Raw genomic sequence first — 22,768 nt, 5'->3', positions numbered from 1 at the left:
AATCCCCCTCTCTCTCTCTCTCTCTCCCCCTCTCAATCCCCCTCTCTCTCTCTCTCTCCCCCCTCTCAATCCCCCTCTCTCTCTCTCTCTCTCTCCCCCCTCTCAATCCCCCTCGCTCTCTCTCACAGAAAGCGATCAGAGTCACCACCTTCATGCAGCGTCTTCGTGCGTCTGAGACTGCTGCAGCTGAAGTGGAGGCAGGAAGACACGGGGAAGGAAGGGGTGAGGACCAGGGGGGAGGAGGGCAGAGTGAGCGGGGAGTGGGGGAGAGTGAGGGAGGAGGGGTGACACCAGAGGTGACAGTTGGAACTAATCCGGAGCGTGAGGAGAGGAACGGGGGAGTAGGGGTGAGGAGGTGGGGAGAGGAGAGGGGAGGAGGGGGGAGAAGCTCTTTGAGTCCCTCTGTAGGGATTTCTCCTTCCGCCGATAACGAACCGCTCTCCCAACCTCCCAATCAATCAAATGCCAGCTCCAAACCTCTGGGGGACGAGCCAAAGAAGCCAGCCGTGAAGAAGACGTCAGGCAAAATGGCCGCCGCATTGGGTCAAACCAAAACAACAACAGAGACCAAAACACCTCCTACCCCCATCGTAACCCGTGACCTCACCAAGCCCCAGGAACCCGTCACTGTCTCTGACCACGACACAGCAGCATCATCGTTGCCTAGCAATGCCAAGAAGAAGCAACCAACCTATGTCACTCCTGAGACTCCAACGACTCAACGACACAAGATGGACGCCCAACTCCACAACATGGGCCCAGGCCCTGCTGCTGCTACTACTACTACTACTACTACTACTACTACTGCTACTACTGCTGCAGCCATAGCCCCACCTGCTCCTGCTGACAGGAAGCCGGCAGTGCAGGCTCCGGTAGAGGAGAAGAAGCAGGATGACAGTTGCTGGTGTCAGACCCAGCTCCCTGAGTCTGTAGCTGAGAGGCCTGCTGGAGGTGGGGGAGTGGGGGGAGGAACTGGGCTTGGTGTGGTGTCCATGGGGGGAGGAACTGGGCTTGGTGTGGTGTCCATGGGGGGAGGAACTGGGCTTGAGATGGGAGGGGAGGGGCAGGTACATTTGGAGCAGGGTCAGGGGTACTTGGAACAGGGCTAGGATCAACAGTAAGAACTGGGATAGGGCCAAGAGGTGACGCGAGCCCCATCGGTAGAGACCAGAGGGTAGACAGTCACAGTGTAGAGTTCAGCATGTCCAGGGGGGAACCCAAACCGTCCGAGGGGGGTTACAGTTATTCCATAGGGTCCCTGGGAAGCTCCCGTAGTCTAGGCCGACACACCACCGCATACGGCCAGGAGGTAGAGCTGGGGGGGTACGGGGGTTCCTACTGCTCCACTCTGTACGGCAGCGGGGGTGGAGGAGGGATGTATGGGGGACTGGGGCACGGAGGGGTCAGGGTCAGAGGTCATGGTAGTAGTACTGCTGATTGGCAGATGGACAGCGTGATCGAACAGATTGAGAAGCAAATGGCGGCGGTGCTGGAGAAGATCGAGGGGGACATGCCCTCTCTCCTGGAACAGATCAGTGACTGCCCCCCGCCTCCCGAACCCCCACGCAGCACACACACCTCCCCTTCCTCACGTTCCCGCTCCTCCCAACACCAACCATCTCACTCCTCCACCTCCTCCCGCACCTCCACTGCTACACCCCCACCCCTCCCCACATCCCCCAGACCACCTCTTCCCTCCCTCCCCCACCTCACCATCCCCCCTCCATCTTACCCGCCTCCTTCCTTGCCCACCCGCTCCCCTGGTCAGCCAATCGGTGAGCACAAGGAGAGAGACAGACAGAGGGGAGCAATCCAATCCCCATCCCTGAGGCCAGGGAAGGGCCTATGAGGTGGGCAGGATGGGGTTTGGGGTTGTTATGACGTTCCAATATCCCCACTAGAACACCTCGTTGATTCTAGAATGTCTAAGTTGTATGCCAGTGGATATTGAACACTAGAACACCTCGTTGATTCTAGAATGTCTAAGTTGTATGCCAGTGGATATTGAACACTAGAACACCTCGTTGATTCTAGAATGTCTAAGTTGTATGCCAGTGGATATTAAACACTAGAACACCTCGTTGATTCTAGAATGTCTAAGTTGTATGCCAGTGGATATTGGAACAGAGCAACAGATGGGTTATCCAATCGAACGAGCGTTCATACTAGACACACTACACCAGAAACATGACATACGGATTGTTCAATTAAATTGAAGGATCAGAAATTACATTTAATTGAAATGAATCTCCTGTATTGATTGGATTTAAATGGAATTGATCCCACCCCTGATTCACTTTCTCATAGTTCAGTAATCTCAGTCTTGCGTAATTGGTCAGATGCTCTATGTAATTCTGGGTCCACAAGTGTTAAGAGATCCACTCTCTCTCTTTGCAAGTTATGGGCAAGTCTATGTCCCTATATGTACCCTTCTCTTACGGGCAAGTCTATGTCCCTATATGTACCCTTCTCTTACGGACAAGTCTATGGCCCTATATGTACCCTCCTCTTACTGGCAAGTCTATGGCCCTATATGTACCCTCCTCTTACGGGGAAGTCTATGGCCCTATATGTACCTTCCTCTTACAAAATTTGAAAGATACTAACACCTGCAAAAGATTTGTCCAAAGCACAGGAACGAATTCTACTCATTATTTCATGCATCCCGTTGTATCATCATGACAGATCTACGGTACCATTTGTTTACGTAAAGATGTTGGATCTTAACTTGATCTCTCGTCACAGAGTATTATCCTGACGCATCAGGAAATTCAAATGAGCCTTGTGAGTAGGATTGCAAAATTCCAGGAACTTTCAATAATTTCCCTGATTTTCCAGAAATCCCAATTGGAGGATTCACAGAATCAAGGGGAAATAAGCAGAAAATCCAAAATCCTCCAACTAGGATTTCAGGAAAACCAGAGAATTTATTGAAAGTTCACAAAATTTTGCAACCTTACTCGTGAGTGGTTGAAAATGAGTAGTTCTCTTTCTCTCCATGTGTGGGCAGTCTAGTCTTTGGGATCAGGGCCTGCTATCAAAATAATGTTCTCTCTCGCTCACTCAAATACTAGGTCCTACTTCTGCAACATTCAAATGTACAAAATGTATATCTGAATGCAGCCATACACATCAACAACAACTGCTATTTTATATTAGCTTAATAACACTGCAAAAAATAACTTAACAAAACCTATATCCCTAATTTCTTCAGACTTCCATAGCTCCCAGGCTCCGGGGCGTTAGAGCGCCTCATGTAACTCCTTCCCTGAGAAATCTTTTAGTCCCAGGAACCGCTCTTCCGCGTCCACAATAATGTTCATCTTCCTGGACTTTCCCTCCAGTCCACTTTCTTTACAAGTAACATCCCTGAATCCTGCTGGATGGAAGCCAACTCTATAGCCTGCATTGAAGACCTTCACAGCAACATGGAGTCCTCAAGAGTGACTTTCAATCCCTCCACTCTTTTCGACAACCATATGAAATGTTCTGGACGGCCCTGATTTTGGTGACCTTGTTCAAAGATGTAGCTTCATGCTTTTCACCAGGGTTGCAACACTTCACAGCTTCTTCATAACCATGACTTTCTTTTCCACAACTTCTCCATCTTCCGCAGACTCTCCCTTCAAAGATGTAGCTTCATGCTTTTCACCAGGGTTGCAACACTTCACAGCTTCTTCATAACCATGACTTTCTTTTCCACAACTTCTCCATCTGGGATTCTTCCGCCTGCAGACTCTCTCTAAATGTCCAAACACTCTACACCATTTAGCAACGACCTGGAAATACAATTTCTTACAGTAAAGTATACATAGCCCAGCTTCACTCGGGTAGGGAAGGACTCCACATTAAAAAAAAAAACACAAGAATAGACACAAGCTCCACTCCAGGAATACTCTTCAGCTCCTCGATACCCACTTTCTCTGAGACTCCAGCTCTCCCTTGACAGGTGCTCTTCTCCTTAGCTTAAAGCATGATGCAGCATGGTCATCAATTCACCTGATACCCAACAGACGCTTCCTCTGTTCAGCGGAAATGCAAAGAAATCAAGATCAGCTCACTCCTCATGACCCACAACGACTTCACTCTACCCACACCTCTCTCCACTATCTTGGATACATCCAACAGATTTGGCAATTCAGGCCCCAAATTGTCCCAGAAACTGGACTCTAGCCAGAAACCAGGTATTCTCCATAGTAGGAGTCTTCATTCCCATCCCAACTTTGCTTATTTTCCCGTTATTTTGGGCAGAGGTCCATTCTTCCTTACTTCCACCGCCATCTGATTCATATTCCACATCCTTCTTTCATCCGAGTTCTGGTGACCTCGACTCCTAACCCCTCCCGTCTCCATAAACCTCTGCCTGGAGTCTTTGACACTCAACAAAATGAGAACTGCTCGTCGTCGTGGGAACCTCCCTATGAAATTAGTCCAGACACAGACATCATCTTTTAGGGAGCTGTAATGAGGTGACCAAAAATGGTTGCAAGTGCGAGTGAATTTAGCGCCGTATTGATGGTTTAACAAGACATCACATGGCGATAATAAGGATCCTGCCTTATAACAGGCTGACTGCAAAATACATTTAGAAATCTATATTATTCAATTATTGCACCCACACTGCTCATGCGCGCCAACGAGCGTCTGCATTGCCAAGGGCTAAAATAGAAGTCAGTTCTATTTGTGGCGCAGATTGCGCTGCAAATCCTGCCTCTCCCATCTCCTCATTGGTCTATAGAAGCAAGTGCCCACGTGCCATCTCCTTATTGGTTATACCCACGTGGGTGACTGAAAGACGAATGAGGTCAGTGGCGATAATGCACCTAATTTATGAAAGTTGCCAATCGCCATATAAAGTCAAGAGAAGAAAAAGCCTAGAAGGAGGAGAGATGACTTGAAACAATTCGTTTGACCGTTTTGTGTGTGGATTAATTGTCAGAGTAGAGGACCTTGTGCATTTCAGGTAAAATAACAACTCAATGTTTATATCCCAGGACAAACTAGTTAGCAACAGCAAGCTAGCTAAATAGGACAAATTAGTTAGCAAGTGCAAGATAGCTAGCTAAATTGCCATAAAGGTTTAATGCTTTTCGACCTGTCCCCAAATTAATATAATTGGTTAAGAGTTTGTTTTGATATTTTAACCTGCGTGTCGTGATGGCGTTTGGTGTAGGGGGACAAAATACATCTATGCACGATGACGCGCGATGGTGCACGATGGTGCGCACGCACAGCCGGTTTGGGTTCTGCGTTATGGGGCAGAATTTCTAGGCAGGACGTCAGAATTGCAGCATTGCATTAGTGGAAACCAAGACTGTTTTCAGGACAGGCCTGGTGCAGCTAGATTGAGACACGTCAAGGACAATTTTTGCATTTTAGCAAACGCCTCGATCAGACCGACAGTGTTATTGCATTCCATGCTGCATAATAATTAGTGCCGTCAAAACTTTTTTCATTATGTAATCCATCATTTTTTTTTTGTGGATATGTGTACAACAAACGTTTAACATTCACCTGTTATTACTAGTTCTGTCAAGTCTACACGTACAACATTGGATAAATCCAACGTGCAACTGCCTCTGCAACGCAATGCTGCAAGGCAAAAGCAGCTTTCCATTGAAAATGAATGTACTTCTGGTGTACCAAAAAAAGCAAGGCGATATCGATGTGATGGAGATGCAACTCTAACCCTTTTCCTAACCTTAACTTTAATTAGCCTAACCTGTCACCATAAAACCTGCCACGTAAATTCCCCTAACCTGATACAAGAAGTTACTTCTGCTAAGTCAAAACCAGGCAGACCTTCCCTGAGAACAGTCTTGGTTTCCACTAACGCGATACAGCGTCTACATTGGGATGTTCCTTTGCCATGTATCTTTCGCCGGGGAGACTATCCCCCCCATTACACCTTACGGTGCACCCGTTTTTTTTATCTGAATTATTGGCATACAGAAGTCCCCGCTTGGGATAACATTTTCCAGATTAATAAGGAATAACTCCTCCTTTCGACGAAATGGGTCATATTAAGATCCAACATCTGTAGTTTGTCCACGAGAGATTAAAAGTGACCGGATGATGTTAAGAAAATTCCCAGAACACACGTTGTTCACATTCCCAGAATTCCCAGAACACAGAGTCTTGTACCTTTTCCAAACTGTCAATAAAAGAAACCGACTGGATTCATGCTCTACTCCTCCTTGTCCTCCTGAAAGGGTTTTCAACCAACACCTGTCCCCTATAGAAAGGCTACACCGAGTGGACAAAACATTAAGAACACATTTCTAATATTGAGTTGCACCCCCCCCTTTTTACCCTCATAACAGCCTCAATTCGGTGCGGCTGGTAGCCTTGTGGTTAGAGCGTTGGGCCAGTAACCAGCAGGTAGCCTTGTGGTTAGAGCGTTGGGCCAGTAACCAGCAGGTAGCCTAGTGGTTAGAGCGTTGGGCCAGTAACCAGCAGGTAGCCTAGAGGTTAGAGCGTTGGGCCAGTAACCAGCAGGTAGCCTTGTAGTTAGAGCGTTGGGCCAGTAACCAAAAAGGTTGCTAGATCGAATCCCTGAGCTGACAAGGTAAAAATCTGTCTTTCTGCACCTGAACAAGGCAGTTAACCCACTGTTCAAAGGCCGCCATTGTAAATAAGAGTTTCTTAGTTCTTAACTGTCTTGCCTAGTTAAATAAAGGTTCAATAAAAATACAATAAAAATTTGTTGGGGCATAGACTCTACAAGTTGTTGAAAGCGTGCCACAAGCATGCTGGCCCACAGTTGTGTCCAGATGGCTGGATGTCCTTTGGGTGGTGGACCATTCTTGATACACACGGGAAACTGTTGAGAATATTTTGAATGATACACATCCATAATCCATGTCGCTTAAAGAAATCCTTCTTTAATGAACCTGTCTCCTCTTCATCTACTCTGATTGAAGTGGATTTATCAAGTGACATCAATAAGGGATTTGGTATTTTACTATTATTATTATTATTATTATTATTATTATTATTATTATTATTATTATTATTATTATTATTATTATTATTATTATTATTGCAAAAGCAGCAGCTACTCTTCCTAGGAAGGGATCAACAGGAAGATTAGCTGCTGCTTTTGCAACGGCTAAATGGGGATCCTAAGACAAATCTTAATGTTTTGTAAACTCAGTATATGTACAGTATATTTACAGTGAGGGGGGGAAAAAAGTATTTGATCCCCTGCTGATTTTGTACGTTTGCCCACTGACAAAGAAATGATCAGTCTATGATTTTAATGGTTTATTTGAACAGTGAGAGACAGAATAACAACAAAGAAATCCAGAAAAACGCATGTCAAAAATGTTATAAATTGATTTGCATTTTAATGAGGGAAATAAGTTTAAAAAAAATTAAAAATCCCCCTCACTGTAACTATTATTTATCCGTTGTCCCATGACTACCTAAAACAACAGCTCATAAGCTTTCACCTGGATTCACCTGGTCAGTCTATGTCGCGGAAAGAGACGGTGTTCTTAATGTTTTGTAAACTCAGTATATGTACAGTATATTTAACTATTATTTAACCGTTGTTCCCTGTGTCATGACTAGTATGTACACGAGTACAGAAGATTTTTACATGTTATCTGACAGAATTGGGAATTAATCTTGAGAAAGCCTGTTGGGTGTGTTGATATTTACACCCCCCCAAAAAAAATAAAACTTAAGTAATACTTACAAGTATTTTTACTTAAGTACTTTACACTACCGGTATTTAAAATTCACTGTCTGACCTTTTAGGTATGTACTGTATACACACTGTGTCCGTCTGCAAGACACTTCCACAGTCCCAAAAACTATTTCACACACATTGTTCCCTTTTCTCTTTGATTTGGTGTTGATTCTACTGTCTACTGAACCTCTCCTTCTCATGTGAATACTAATCTTTGTTTTCTTTCTGGAGACTGTATGTGATCCCTCCCTCTCTGTCTGGCACCCTATTGCCTGTATAGTGCACTACCAGGACCTATTGGTCACACGTAGTGTACTAAATAGGGAATAGAGTACAATTCGGAACGTAGTCTCTGAGTTGTGTATCCGTGTGACGGAGTAGACTGGGTTTTGTGTTTCTCTCCTCTAGACCTTATCAGATATTGCCCTGTTACTATTTTCAGATGTCTGGCTGCCAAGTCTTTCAATAAAAAGTCTAAAACACTTCTTCTTTTTTTTTTTAGGTGCTGTGGCTGTCTGATTCTTATGTGCTCTCTGCATGTCGTGTTTACCCTTAACACGACTGTATGTACACACACAATAGATCATTTGACAGTTATAGTATTTATGGATCATTGCAAGACTGCAGTGACCGAGAAAAGGTCACAGTGACCGAGAAAAGGTCAAAGCCCCCCCCCCAAAAAAATGTTGAGGGTTTTGGGATAAACATTTAAAATAAGTTCTGAGGTAAACACAGGCTTAGAAGATCTTATACGATTTGCATATTAGCATTCCCAGTCACGTGAAATCCATAGATTAGGGCCTAACGAATTTATTTCAGATGACTGATTTCCTTACATGAACTGAACCTCGGTAAAATCTTTAAAATTGTTGCGTTTTATATTTTTTTTCAGTGTTGTTGATCCATCCCTCGTTTTCTCCTATCACAGTCATTAAACTCCGTAACTGTTTTAAAGTTACCATTGGTGAAATTCCTGAGCGGTTTCCTTCCTCTCCAGCAACTGAGTTAGGAAGGACCCCGGTATCTTTGTAGTGACTGGATAGCTACCTTTTGAGTTTGGATCCCGTGAGGCGGTTGGCATCAGTTGCTGGGACCGCTACTATCTATCCAGTGATCCTGCCGACCAAGCCCGGGTCTGAGGAGCTGCTTGGTGTAGCAGCTAGCCAAATGGGTCTTCCAAATGGACAATGACCCCAAGCATACTTCCAAAGTTGTGGCAAAATGGCTTAAGGACAACAAAGTCAAGGTATTTGAGTGGCCATCACAAAGCCCTGACCTCAATCCTACTAGAACATTTGTGGGCAGAACTGAAAAAGCGTGTGCGAGCAAGGAGGCCCACAAACCTGACTCAGTTACACCAGCTCTGTCAGGAGGAATGGGCCAAAATTCACCCAACTTATTGTGGGAAGCTTGTGGAAGGCTACCCGAAATGTTTGACCCAAGTTAAACAATTTTAAGGCAATGCTACCAAATACTAATTGAGTGTATGTAAACTTCTGACCCACTGGGAATGTGATGAAAGAAATAAAAGCTGAAATAAATCATTCTCTCTACTATTATTCTGACATTTCACATTCTTAAAATAAAGTGGTGATCCTAACTGACCTAAGACAGGGAATTTTTACTAGGATTAAATGTCAGGAATTGTGGAAAACTGAGTTTAAATGTATTTGGCGAAGGTGTATGTAAACTAACAACTTCAACTGTACGTACATACACACATAGTGCATTCTGAAAGTATTCAGACCCCTTGACTTTTTCCACATTGTTACTTTACAGCCTTATTCTAAAATTGATTAAATTGTTTTTTTCCCCCTCAATCTGCACACAATACACCATAATGGCAAAGCAAAAACAGGTTTTTAGAACTTTTTGCAAAGATATTACAAATAAAAAAATTATGACATTTACATAAGTATTCAGACCCTTTACTCAGTACTTTGTTGAAGCACCTTTGGCAACGATTACAGCCTGGAGTCTTCTTGGGTATGACGCTACAAGCTTGGCACACGTTTTTTGGGGAGTTTCTCCCATTCTTCTCTGCAGATCCTCTCAAGCTCTGTCAGGTTGGATGGGGAGCGTCGCTGCACAGCTATTTTCAGGTCTCTCCAGAGATGTTCGATAGGGTTCAAGTCCGGGCTCTGGCTGGGCCACTCAAAGACATTCAGAGACTTGTCCCGAAGCCGGTACTGCGTTGTCTTGGCTGTGTGCTTAGGGTCGTTGTCCTGTTGGAAGGTGAACCTTCGTCCCAGTCTGAGGTCCTAAGCACTCTGGAGCAGGTTTTCTTCAAAGATCTCTCTGTACTTTGCTCTGTTTAACTTTCCCTCGGTCCTGACTATTCTCCCGGGAATACCATCACCACAGAGGAATTCTAGAGCTCTGTCAGAGTGACCATCGGGTTCTTGGTCACCTCCGACCAAGGCCCTTCTCCCCTGATTGCTCAGTTTGGCCGGGCGGCCAGCTCTAGGAAGAGTCTTGGTGGTTCCAAACTTCTTCCATTTAAGAATGATGGAGGCCACTGTTTTCTTGGGGACCTTCAATGCTGCAGAAATTTTTTTGGTACCCTTCCCCAGATCTGTGCCTCGACACAATCCTGTCTCAGAGCTCTACGGACTATTCCTATAGAGCAGGTATTCCCAAACTGGAGCAATGCCGTAGGGGGTTACGCCAAATAAAAATGTGATTCACGTTTTCAAGCGGTCCAATGGGTCTATACATTTGGGTGAGTTTTTTTTTTTTCCTCGCCTGAGTAGCCTCGTTTCACTGCCAAAAATAAAATGAAACCATCTGGTGTTCAGCGAAATAACAACACAATGTGAAATACAGGATAGCCTAGTCAAATAATTAACATCCAATCACATTAATCGTTTCCCTCGAGAATTCCACTAACAGTCTGTATGTAGCCAAACGTAGCTGCTGCTCATGTTGGTATCTGTACTGATGGAGCAAAAGCCATGACAGGGAGACATAGTGGAGTGGTAACGCGCCTGCAAGCAGTTGCTCCCGACAACACTTGGGTCCACTGCAGCATCCACCAAGAGGCTCTTACTGCCAAGGGAATGCCTGACAGCTTGAAAGATGTTTTGGACACTACAGTGAAAATGGTTAACTTTGTTAAAGCAAAAGGCCCCTGAACTCTCGTGTATTCTCTGCACTATGTAATGATATGGGCAGCGACTATGTTACGCTTTTACAACATACAGAAGTGCGCTGGTTATCAAGGGGCAAAGTATTGACAATTTTTTTTTTTTATTGAGAGACGAGCTTAAAGTTTTCTTTACAGACCATAATTTGCGCTTGTCTGACCGCTTGCATGATGACGAGTTTCTCACAAGACTGGCCTATCTGGGTGATGTTTTTTTCTCTCCTGAATGATCTGAATGTAGGATTACAGGGACTCTCAGCAACTATATTCAATGTGCGGGACAAAAATGAGGCTATGATTTAGAAGTTGGAGCTCTTCTCTGTCTGCATTAACAAGGACAACACACAGGCCTTTCCATCATTGTAGGATTTTTGTGTGCAAATGAACTCAAGCTTACGGACAATGTCAAGTGTGATATAGCAAAGCACCTGAGTGATTTGGGTGCACAATTACGCAGGTACTTTCCCAAAACGGATGACACAAACAACTGGATTTGTTATCCCTTTCATGCCCTGCCTCCAGTCCACTTACCGATATCTGAACAAGAGAGCATCATCGAAATTGCAACAAGCGGTTCTGTGAAAATTGAATCAGAAGCCACTGCCAGATTTCTGGATTGGGCTGAGCTCAGAGTATCCTGCCTTGGCAAATTGCTCTGTTAAAACACTGATGCCATTTGCAACCACGTACCTATGTGAGAGTGGATTCTCGGCCCTCACTAGCATGACAAACTAAATACAGGCACAGACTGTGTGTGGAAAATGATTTAAGACTGAGACTCTCTCCAATACAACCGAACATTGCAGAGTTCTGAGCATCCTTTCAAGCACAACCTTCTCATTAACCTGCGGTGAGTTATTCACCATTTTCATTTTCACCATTATTCACCATAATGTTTAATAAATGTATCGTATAGTGTGTGTGGGGCAGGCTTACAATGATGGCAAAAAAACAACATTTGAGAGTGCGCTGACCCTGGTGCTAGAGGGGATACACGCAGCTGGAGGTTGAATGTTTGAAAGGGTACGGGACTATAAAAAGTTTGGGAATCACAGCGTATAGAGAATAATAGAGGCCTCTAGTGGCCAAAAGGCCGTATTAGAATGGGCAGCGCCATTCAAATTTCAAATCAAATTTATTTTTATATAGCCCTTCGTACATCAGCTGATATTCTCAAAGTGCTGTACAGAAACCCAGCCTAAAACCCCAAACAGCAAGCAAAGCATGTGAAAGAAGCACGGTGGCTAGGAAAAACTCCCTAGGAAAAACTCCCTAGAAAGGCCAAAAACCTAGGAAGAAACCTAGAGAGGAACCAGGCTATGAGGGGTGGCCAGTCCTCTTCTGGCTGTGCAGGGTGGATATTATAACAGAACATGGTCAAAATGTTAAAATGTTAAAATGTCCATAAATGACCAGCATGGTCAAATAATAATAATCATAGTAGTTGTCGAGGGTGCAACAAGCACGTCCGGTGAACAGGTCAGGGTTCCATAGCCGCAGGCAGAACAGTTGAAACTGGAGCAGCAGCACGGCCAGGTGGACTGGGGACAGCAAGGAGTCATCATACCAGGTAGTCCTGAGGCATGGTCCTAGGGCTCAGGTCCTCCGAGAGAAAGACAGAAAGAGAGAAAGAGAGAATTAGAGAGAGCATATTTAAATACACACAGGACACCGGATAAGACAAGAGAAATACTCCAGATGTAACAGACTGACCCTAGCCCCCCGACACCATTGAGGGCTTCACCATTTTAATGTAGTCAACTGGGTGGGACTTCCAACTTCATTGGCTGATCCCTCCTGGTGACCCTGTTGGAGTCATGTCCAACCAGGTCAGCCAATCGCGAAGAAGAAGAAAATGTACTATTTCAAAACGTGTTGGAACCGAAATTATAGTTTAGTTCTGAACATAACAATTGTTTATTACGTTCCACTGTTTCTACATTTCTTAACCGGTTCGAACCTTAAAAAAAAAGTACTGGTTTATATCAAATCAATGGTATTTATATAGCCCTTCTTACATCAGCTGATATCTCAAAGTGCTGTACAGAAACCCAGCCTAAAAAAACCCAAACAGCAAGCAATGAAGGAGTAGAAGCACGGTGGCTAGGAAAAACTCCCTAGGGGAAAAACTCCCTAGAAACTCCCTAGAAAGGGGGAAAACTCCCTAGAAAGGTTCCTCCCTAGAAACGTTCCTTTCTGTTCCTTTTTAAACCTCAAACTTTTTTTGAGACATTCAGCTTGACATTAAATTACTTCACCAATCAGTGAGGATAGTGCAGCTTGCCATGGAGATATAGGTTGTTTACATGCGCAATGGATAGACAAGTGTAGGGTGTGAGATTCGACTGACATTTTGATGGTGGGGAGAGAGCAAGAGAGGGTGGAGGAGGAGGCTTGACTTGGAAGAGCTGGGTATCTTACTAGGAGATGTGTTATCTGAATTAGACCCACAGAATTATACCTACGGAGGACTGGCTTCTATGGAGGAACTTCTGAGAGTTGGTTTAACGTTGGACCAGAGCAAATGTTAACTAGCTAGCTAACAAGCTTTTGTGAGCAGAGCAGCAATATAATTAAAAACACATTTTTTTGATTGTTAATAAAAACGGTGAAATGTGATAACTGTAGTATCCTTAAGTAGCATTGAAAAAGTTAAGATTCTTCAGTCATTAAAAATCTCTCAGTAGGCTACAGTAGCCTATCCTTCAGAATTAAGCTGGTAAGGTCAATAGCCTATGGTTCAGAGAGGCTACAGTAGCAGTGACAAAATCCAATGAACAAGATTACAGGAAGACTGAATGACACCCAGATTACAGGAAGACTGAATGGCACCAAGATTACAGGAAGACTGAATGACACCCAGATTACAGGAAGACTGAATGGCACCAAGATTACAGGAAGACTGAATGGCACCAAGATTACAGGAAGACTGAATGGCACCAATATTACAGTAAGACTGAATGACACCAAGATTACAGGAAGACTGAATGGCACCAATGTTTGGAGGGGTTGGGGAAGGTAGCCTACACACAGACACACACTGGCAAAGATTTTCAGCCGGCAGCCAGACACTGGAATAGGTTTCTGAGTGACAGAGAGGGCTTTGCATTGTCATTTTTTGTTGTTGTTGAAAACAAATTAGGTTCCAATGCTTTTAAAATAACTGTTCTGTTCTGGAACCGTATAGATCACTTTCGTTCATGGTTCTGATTCTGTTCCTCGAACAATTTCTTTATTTTCCAGTTTTCGGTTCTGTTCCCTGAACCGGTTCCAGTCAGCTTCCAGCTTCAAAATAGAAATTGTCTGAAAACATTGTTTTTTTTATTTGACATATACAATTTCAAGACAAACTCAAACATAACATAAAACAAATAAAATACAACACAACACAAATATTCAAGAAATACAATTACATTCTTAAATTCTTCAATAAGGAGGTCCCTGGCACCAGAACATCCAATTGTAATGTATTTTGTAGTTGGTTCCAACAATCAGGTGATTTAAAACTAAAAGTGTATTTACTTAGTTCAGTTGAGACACGATGAACACCAAGAGTTAGCCAACTTTGTGAAGGGGTTTGGTATCTCAATGTTTTTATATTTTAACAGCAAAGTTAATAAGTCTAAATCTTGTGTAGTTGTCACGACTTCCGCCCAAGTCCTCTCCTTGTTCGGGCGGCGCTCCGCGGTCGCCGGTCTTCTAGCCATCATCGATCCATTTTCCATTTGTTTTGTCTTGTTTTTCCTCACACCTGGTTTCAATTCCCTCATTTACTTGTTGTGTACTTAACCCTCTGTTCCCCCCCCCCATGTCTTTGTGTGGGATTGTTTATTGTAGTGCTTGTGCACGTTCCCCTTGAGCGCACGACGGGTTATTTTTGTGCCCATTTATCTTGTTGTTCTGGACGCCTTTGGTTTTGCTTAATAAATCTCTGGGTTATTACCCAGTTCTGCTCTCCTGCGCCTTCTCTGCCGCCAATTACGCACCCCGCTACAGTAGCAGAGCTTTGTAAACAAAAAAGAGAATAATGAAGTGATCTACTGGACTTTCATGAGGACCAGACAACATTTTTGATACAGGACGCAGTGGTGAATATTGAAACTGTCACCTGTGATAAAGTGAAGGACCGTCATCCAAAGGTTTGTGGCTGTTGAAATTTAGTAAATGGTGTGTCACGGTTTTCGTCGGTAATGGAGGACCAAAACGCAGCAGGTATGTGTAAGCTCATCTTGACGTTTATTAACTTCCCAAAATGAACACCAAAATAACAAAACAAGTGAACGAACGATATACAGACAGTCTGGCAAGGCACAAGGCTAAACACAGAACAACTAATATAGGACTTCCAATCAAAGGCAACACCACACAGCTGCCTTCAATTGGAAGTCCACCCCAATTAACTCTACATAGAAACACACTTACTAGACTACACATAGAAATACATAAACATAGACCATAAACCAAAAACCCGGAAATACTAAATCAAACACCCTTTTACCAAAACACACCACCCCGGACCACATAAAACAAATACCCTCTGCCACGTCCTGACCAAACTACAATAACAATTAACCCTTTATACTGGCCAGGACGTGACATGGTGTCACCATAGTCAACAAATGGCAGGAAATTTGACGGTACAATCTGCTTCCTGCTATGTCGGGACAGGCGTGATCTATTTCCAAAAAAAATAAAAATAAAAGCTTTAAATCTGCATTTTTTTTTTTAACTAGAGCTCATCTGTATGTTTGTTTTTTAAACATGAAATACTTTTTCAAGCCAAATGGCCAGATGTTTATAGGCGGGAACCCGATCAATGGGATAACCATCCAATTAATAAATATTTAGTCATTTTTTGCGAGAATTAGAAAAACAACATACAGTGCCTTCAGAAAGTAGACTTTCCCCATTTTTTATTTTGTTGTTGTTGTACAGACTGAATTTAAAATGGATTAAATTGAGAAAAAAAAATTTGCCACTGGCGTAAACACAATACCCCATAATGTCAAAGTGGAATTATGTTTTTAGACAATTTTGAAAATGAATTAAAAATGGAAAAAGGTGAAATGTCTTGAGTCAATAACTATTCAACCCCTTGTATTATGGCAAGCCTAAATAAGTTCAGGAGGAAACATTCGCTTAACAAGTCACATAATAAGTTGCATGGACTCTGTGTGTTCAATAATAGTGTTTAACACGATTTTTAAATGACTACCTCATCTCTGTACCCCCACACATACAATTATCTGTAAGGTCCCTCAGTCGAAGCAGTGGAATTTCAAACACAGATTCAACCACAAAGACCAGGGAGGTTTTCCAATGTCTCTCAAAAGGGCAGATATTGGTAGATGGGTTAAAAGAAAGAAGCAGACACTGAACATCCCTTGGGCTTTGAATGGTGTTTATTTGTTATTGTATTTGTTTTTCATTAGGATCCTCATTAGCCGACGCTAATGGCGACAGCTAGACTTACTGGCGTCTGACATATAACGAAAAAGACAAACAAAATACTTTCCACATTTACATACATTTGAAAACATGAACATTTAGTGTGTATCTATCAGTTCCACATACAGGTCATTACATACAACCAGTAGGTCATTACACACACACAACCAGTAGGTCACATCATTACATACTCACAACCAGTAGGTCACATGTCATTACATACACACAACCAGTAGGTCACATCATTACATACACACAACCAGTAGGTCACATGTCAGTACACACAACCAGTAGGTCACATCATTACATACACACAACCAGTAGGTCACATCATTACATACACACAACCAGTAGGTCACATCATTACATACACACAACCAGTAGGTCACATCATTACATACACACAACCAGTAGGTCACATGTCAGTACACACAACCAGTAGGTCACATCATTACATACACACAACCAGTAGGTCACATGTCAGTAACACAACCAGTAGGTCACATCATTACATACACACAACCAGTAGGTCACATGTCAGTAACACAACCAGTAGGTCACATGTCAGTAACACAACCAGTAGGTCACATGGGGGAGAGGCATTGTGAGGTGTTGCTTTATTTGTTATTTGAAACCAGGTTTGCTGCTCACTTGCGCTATATAAGATGGAAGGGAGTTCCATGCACTCATGACTCTTTACATTTCCTTGAATTTGTTCTGGATTTGGGGACTGTGAAAAGACCCCTGGTGGCATGTCTGGTGGGGTAAGTGTGTGTGTCAGTGCTGTGTGTAAGTTGACTGTGAAAAGACCCCTGATGGCATGTCTGGTGGGGTAAGTGTGTGTGTCAGTGCTGTGTGTAAGTTGACTGTGAAAAGACCCCTGGTGGCATGTCTGGTGGGGTAAGTGTGTGTGTCAGTGCTGTGTGTAAGTTGACTGTGAAAAGACCCCTGATGGCATGTCTGGTGGGGTAAGTGTGTGTGTCAGTGCTGTGTGTAAGTTGACTGTGAAAAGACCCCTGATGGCATGTCTGGTGGGGTAAGTGTGTGTGTCAGTGCTGTGTGCAAACAATTAGGAATTTCCAACACATTGTTTCTTATAAAAACAAGAAGTGACGCAATCAGTTTTTTTCTCAACTCTTAGCCAAGAGAGACTGGCAGCATAGTATTAATATCAGCCCTCTGATTACAATGAAGAGAAAGAGATGTCACTCTGTTCTGGGCCAGCTGCAGCTTAACTAGGTCTTTCCTTGCAGCACTGGACCGTACGACTGGACAATAATCACGAAGAGCATCTCTTTATTACAAACAGACCTCTCCCCGTCTTTACAACCATTTAATCTATATGTTTTGACCATGACAGTTTACAATCTAAGGTAATGCCAAGTAATTTAGTCTCCTCAACTTGTTCAACAGCCACACCATTCATTACCAGATTCAGCTGAGGTCTAGAACTTAAGGAACGATTTGTACCAAATACAATGCTCTTAGTTTTAGAGATGTTCAAGGACCAGTTTATTACTGGCCACCCGTTCCAAAACAGACTGTAACTCTTTGTTAAGGGTTTCAGTGACTTCATCAGCTGTGGTTGCTGATGCGTATATGGTTGAATCATCAGCATTCATGGACACACATGCTTTGTTTAATGCCAGTGGCAGGTCATTTGTAAAAAATAAATTGAAAAGAGTAACTGAAGCGCCCTGCGGAACACACAAAGGTAAAAATAAAAAAAAAGAGGAGGCGGTAATGCAGCATTTATTGTATGCCAACCGCCGTTAACCTCTATGGGCTAGGTGGTGCACTCCATCAACAGCCAACCGCCGTTAAACCTCATCGCAGAAGAAGAAAAACAGACCCCGAGCGTCACAGCGAGATTATATTTCTCGCGCCTGCGCGGAGAAACGCTGGTAAAATTAAACGAATACAAATTAAACGAATACAAACGAATATTACATGACTCTTTTGTGGAAAATGAATTGTAATTATCTTCCCTGTGCTAAGTAGACTTAAAGATGTATTCAAAAATGTATTGGGCTGTAAGCGAAGGTTTATCAGTCAAATAGGTTAGATATTTTTTTTAACAACTGCAGCCTACATATGTTTATTTCCATCGTAGGCATAAAGCCTAGGCAGACAACGGCTGGCTCAAATCCAGTACTGTTCATGTAGAAGTACGACACTAGTTTTATAAACGACAAGTCCAGTACTGTTCATGTAGAAGTACGACACTAGTTTTATAAACGACTCGGGTTTTATTATTATTATGAGCTAGCAAAGTAACACCACTTTAGCACAGGAACGGTGTTTCCCGTAGGAGATCTAAGGTGAGTCAAAAGGACCTCACAACAATAACTCCCAGGGGCTAAATAGCTAACAAATACAAAATGTTTATTATGGATGTATGACAAATTACGTTGGCATACTCTATGCAGTGTATCCGAATTGACTCTCGCAAGCTAATTTCACGCCTTTTTTGACGGGCGTCTCCGTGTGATTTGAGAAAGTTGCAATTCGGGGCGTTCCTGCATCTGCACGAATCTCTTCATACTTTTTCGGGTCAATTTTTAAGCTACAACTCCATTACAGAGCGTTGGACTAGTAACCGAAAGGTTGCTGGATCGAATCCCTGAGCTGACAAGGTAAAATACTGTCGTTCTGCCCCTGAACAAGGCAGTTAACCCACTGTTCCCTGGTAGGCCTTCATTGTAAAAAAATTATTTGTTCTGAACTGACTTGCCTGGTTAAATTAAAACACAGGCAGGGGTGCTCCAGGACAGTAGATGGCGGTAATGCACCATAACGATGGATGCCAACCGTAGCTATTTATTTGGTATTAGTATTTTGGTATTTTATTAGGATCCCCACACAAAACATAATACAGAACATCATTAAACAAGAACAGAACTACATAAAAAAAATTATTAAAGCCACACATTAGTCTACATATCAATGTATACACACAAACTATCTAGGTCAAATACATTAACATTATAGTCATTTATCAGACGCTCTTATCCAGAGCGACTTACAGTAGTGAATGCATACATTTAATTTCATGCATTTTTTTGTACTGGCCCCCCGTGGGAATCGAACCCACAACCCTGGCATTGCACACACCATGCTGGCGTTGCAAACACCATGCTCTACCAACTGAGCCACAGGGAAGACCTATAGGGGAGAGGCGTTGTGCCGCAAGGTGTTGCTTTATCTGTTTTATGAAACCAGGTTTACTGTTTATTTGAGCAATATGAGATGGAAGGAAGATCCATGCAATAATGACTCTATATAATAACCTTTTATTAAACTAAGCAAGTCAGTTAAAAACAAGTTCTTATTTACAATGACGGCCAACCCCAGCCAAACCCTAACCTGAACGATGCTGGGCCAATTGTGCACCAACGCCCTATTGGTCGGGGTAGTGTCCTTCGCCCCACCTGTCACGCACTGTTTTCCCACATTTCTGTTAGCGACGGCGGGGGAAGGCATTTGGCAAGTGGGAGTGAAGTACACTGTGCTAGCTTAGCCAGCTAGTCCACGGTGTCGCCCCCCTGCCTCCCACCTGCTGTGTACCTGAATAGCTAGAGGAAGGCAGGGGGGCGACACCGGTAGACAGTGTCCTTCGCACCCAGTGTGGTTTTCTCCAGTACACAGCAGGTGGGAGTCGGGGGCGACACTGTGTGCTAGAATACTAGCAAGCTAACACACGGTGTCACTAGCTAGTTATCTAACACACTGCGTCGCTAGCTAGTTATCTAACACACTGCGTCGCTAGCTAGTTACCTAACACACGGTGTCGCTAGCTAGTTATCTAACACACGGTGTCGCTAGCTAGCTATCTAACACACTGTGTCGCTAGCTAGTTATCTAACACACTGTGTCGCTAGCTAGTTATCTAACACACTGTGTCGCTAGCTAGTTATCTAACACACTGCGTCGCTAGCTAGTTATCTAACACACTGCGTCGCTAGCTAGTTATCTAACACACGGTGTCGCTAGCTAGTTATCTAACACACGGTGTCGCTAGCTAGTTATCTAACACACTGTGTCGCTAGCTAGTTATCTAGCACACTGTGTCGCTAGCTAGCTATCTAACACACTGTGTCGCTAGCTAGTTATCTAACACACGGTGTCGCTAGCTAGTTATCTAACACACTGTGTCGCTAGCTAGCTATCTAACACACGGTGTCGCTAGCTAGTTATCTAACACACTGTGTCGCTAGCTAGTTATCTAACACACGGTGTCGCTCCAGCCTGCTGTACTAGCATGAGGCGGGGGCGACCGGTAGACGGTGTCCTTCGCCTGTCGGGCACTGTTTTCCCGCAGTTCTGTTAAAGACGGTGAGGGCAGATGTTCGGGCAGACGGGTGCGCGAACGACACTGTCTTGCGGCTTCTGCTAGCTAGAAAAGAGGACTCCGGTAAACAGCAGGTGGGGTGAAAATGCAATACTTTTATTTCCCCTTTGACCCACAGTCAAAAGTGTCACAAGCATGAAGATGTCGTGCTTGAGGGGGGGATGTTCATGCAGGAACCAATGGGATGCTCGAGGGGGGTCATGCAGGAACCCTGAATTGTGGACTGCAGTTGCACACTTGTGTATTTATTTGCTTGTGATGGTCAGAAATGTATTATTAGAGTGCGCCAGTGGACTTCTGGTAAGTATGCTTTAGTGGGGGCCTCCTGAGTGGCGCAGTGGTCTACGGCACTGCATTGCAGCGCTAGAGGAATCACTACAGATCCGGGTTCGATCCCGGGCTGTGTCGCAGCTGGCTGCGAGACCCAGGAGGCGGCGCACAATTAGCCCAGCGTCGTCCGTGTTAGGGTAGGGTTTAGCCCGGCCGGGTTGGCCTTGTTCCATCGTGCTGTAGCGATTCCTGTGGCGGGCCGGATGCCAGTTGGATGGTGTTTCCTCCAACACATTGGTGCGGCTGGCTTCCGGGTTAAGCGAGCAGTGTGTCAAGAAGCAGTGCGGCTTGGCAGGGTCATGTTTTGGAGGACGCATGGCTCTCGACCTTCGCCTCTCCCGAGTCCGTATGGGAGTTGCAGCGATGAGACAAGACAAGACCCATGGACATCATGAAATTGGGGGGTAAAAAATATATAAAATAACAGTTTTTAATTCTAAGATTTAAAAAATATATGTATGCTTTAGTGAGAAAGTGTTGGGATCAGGTACATCTACATTTATCCACCCCCAAAATGAATATTTATGATGAATTATCCCCACCCACAACTTCTCACCTGAATGCATTTTAAAAAATAATAATTTAATGGGCTGGGAAAAGCTGAATTTGGGGTTGAGAGTTACCCTTTATTAAGAAGATAAATTGCTGGAATGGGTAGGGTTTATGACTTTGCAGTGGTGCAGAGGAGACTAAATCACTTTTGTCAAGTCGGTGACCATTGGTCAAGACCAGATCACTTTTGTCAAGTCCTTTCAAAGTGTGTTGCATTATGGGGATAAAAATTGTCCGACTTTGATCACTAAAGTTCATGCAGTGAACAGGCAAAGGTCATGAAGATTTGACTGCAGGTTTCTGTCGTTTTTTGTTTGACCCATGCAAACGTGACCGAAACAGAAACCAATTTAGCAACAATTTATGTAGGCCTATACAGTGGAAATTTACGAATGAATGTGATGAGGCTCTCTCACCAATTGATTGTACACATATTTTCAGTTTGAGTGAGTGATATGTTGGTTGGAGAGGTGTTTATTGCGACATTATAAAACATGTTTGCATCGAGCATTGCTGTTGGAAAACCACATTAGTGTCCGACTTTTCGGCTATTGCACATGTACCTCCTCCGCCTTACCACTCAAACAAGCCCGATGTCTCGACTAAATTCCAGTCTTTCTTGTGCCTACAGGTCCCATCAGGCAGTCATTGCATCATGACACTTCTGGGCCAGACTAATGTATTCCAAAAATAGGGGGTGGTGAAATATTTAATACATTTCCCCCTCCCCAAAAAATACAATTTAAATGTTCATAGCGGAGTGAAAAAAAAAAAAAAAAAGTTTAATTTGTCAGTGTTCTAATCAATTAGTTTAATTTCAATTTACTAGGTAAGATACCCTACTGGGTTTTTTTTTTCTTCCCCACCATGCAGTCCACGTTTTGGACATGGGCGGCGGTTCATTGTACCGTGCACATGTTGCTGCTCTGCTTTTCCAACTGAAGAAATACTAAAGCGGTGTTGGGAATAGCCCTAATGTCTCTATGGGAATAGCCGGCCAGGCAACCGTCCAGCAGTGCGAAAACAACTCACTCAGAATCACGCAACTTTTCACACACATTTGTCTGCTTTTTGATCGTTGAGATTAGTTGTCAGCCTTTTTTTTTTTTACCTAGACAAGGTTGTTTTTTTGTTTTGTTTTTGATACTACGGATCAAGGCCTGAATAATATCGGATGTGGTGAGTTAATGCTAATGCTAGCTAACTGTGGTGATGAAAAATGTCGTTGGAATTTGATTTTGCCCAC

The 22,768-nt window shown here is 43.6% G+C and overlaps 2 protein-coding genes across 2 annotated transcripts in view; both read left to right on the top strand.

The window, feature by feature from the left end:
• Positions 1–1,109, top strand: part of LOC106572974 (caM kinase-like vesicle-associated protein) — a 124,951-nt gene extending 123,842 nt beyond the window's left edge. The window contains exon 11 of the mRNA XM_045696564.1: positions 129–1,109. Coding sequence (XP_045552520.1) covers positions 129–1,109 — 981 coding nt within the window. The remainder of the gene's footprint in view (positions 1–128) is intronic.
• Positions 1,110–1,201: 92 nt separating this feature from the next.
• LOC123727385 (cyclic AMP-dependent transcription factor ATF-5-like) lies at positions 1,202–2,735 on the top strand. The gene has a single exon (XM_045696566.1). It carries the CDS (start codon positions 1,202–1,204, stop codon positions 1,847–1,849), a length of 648 nt encoding a protein of 215 aa, XP_045552522.1. The 3' UTR covers positions 1,850–2,735.
• The last annotated feature ends 20,033 nt before the right edge of the window (positions 2,736–22,768 follow it).

This window comes from Salmo salar, chromosome ssa15 (assembly GCF_905237065.1).
Source record: "Salmo salar chromosome ssa15, Ssal_v3.1, whole genome shotgun sequence".
Taxonomy (NCBI): Eukaryota; Metazoa; Chordata; class Actinopteri; order Salmoniformes; family Salmonidae; genus Salmo; species Salmo salar.
Note: the sequence above shows the minus strand (reverse complement) of the source record. Positions and strands in the feature narration are given on the sequence as shown.

What these genes read in the sequence shown, in the direction of transcription:
- LOC123727385 (XM_045696566.1), top strand. Translation starts at nt 1,202, where the DNA reads ATGTCCAGGGGGGAACCCAAACCGTCCGAGGGGGGTTACAGTTATTCC.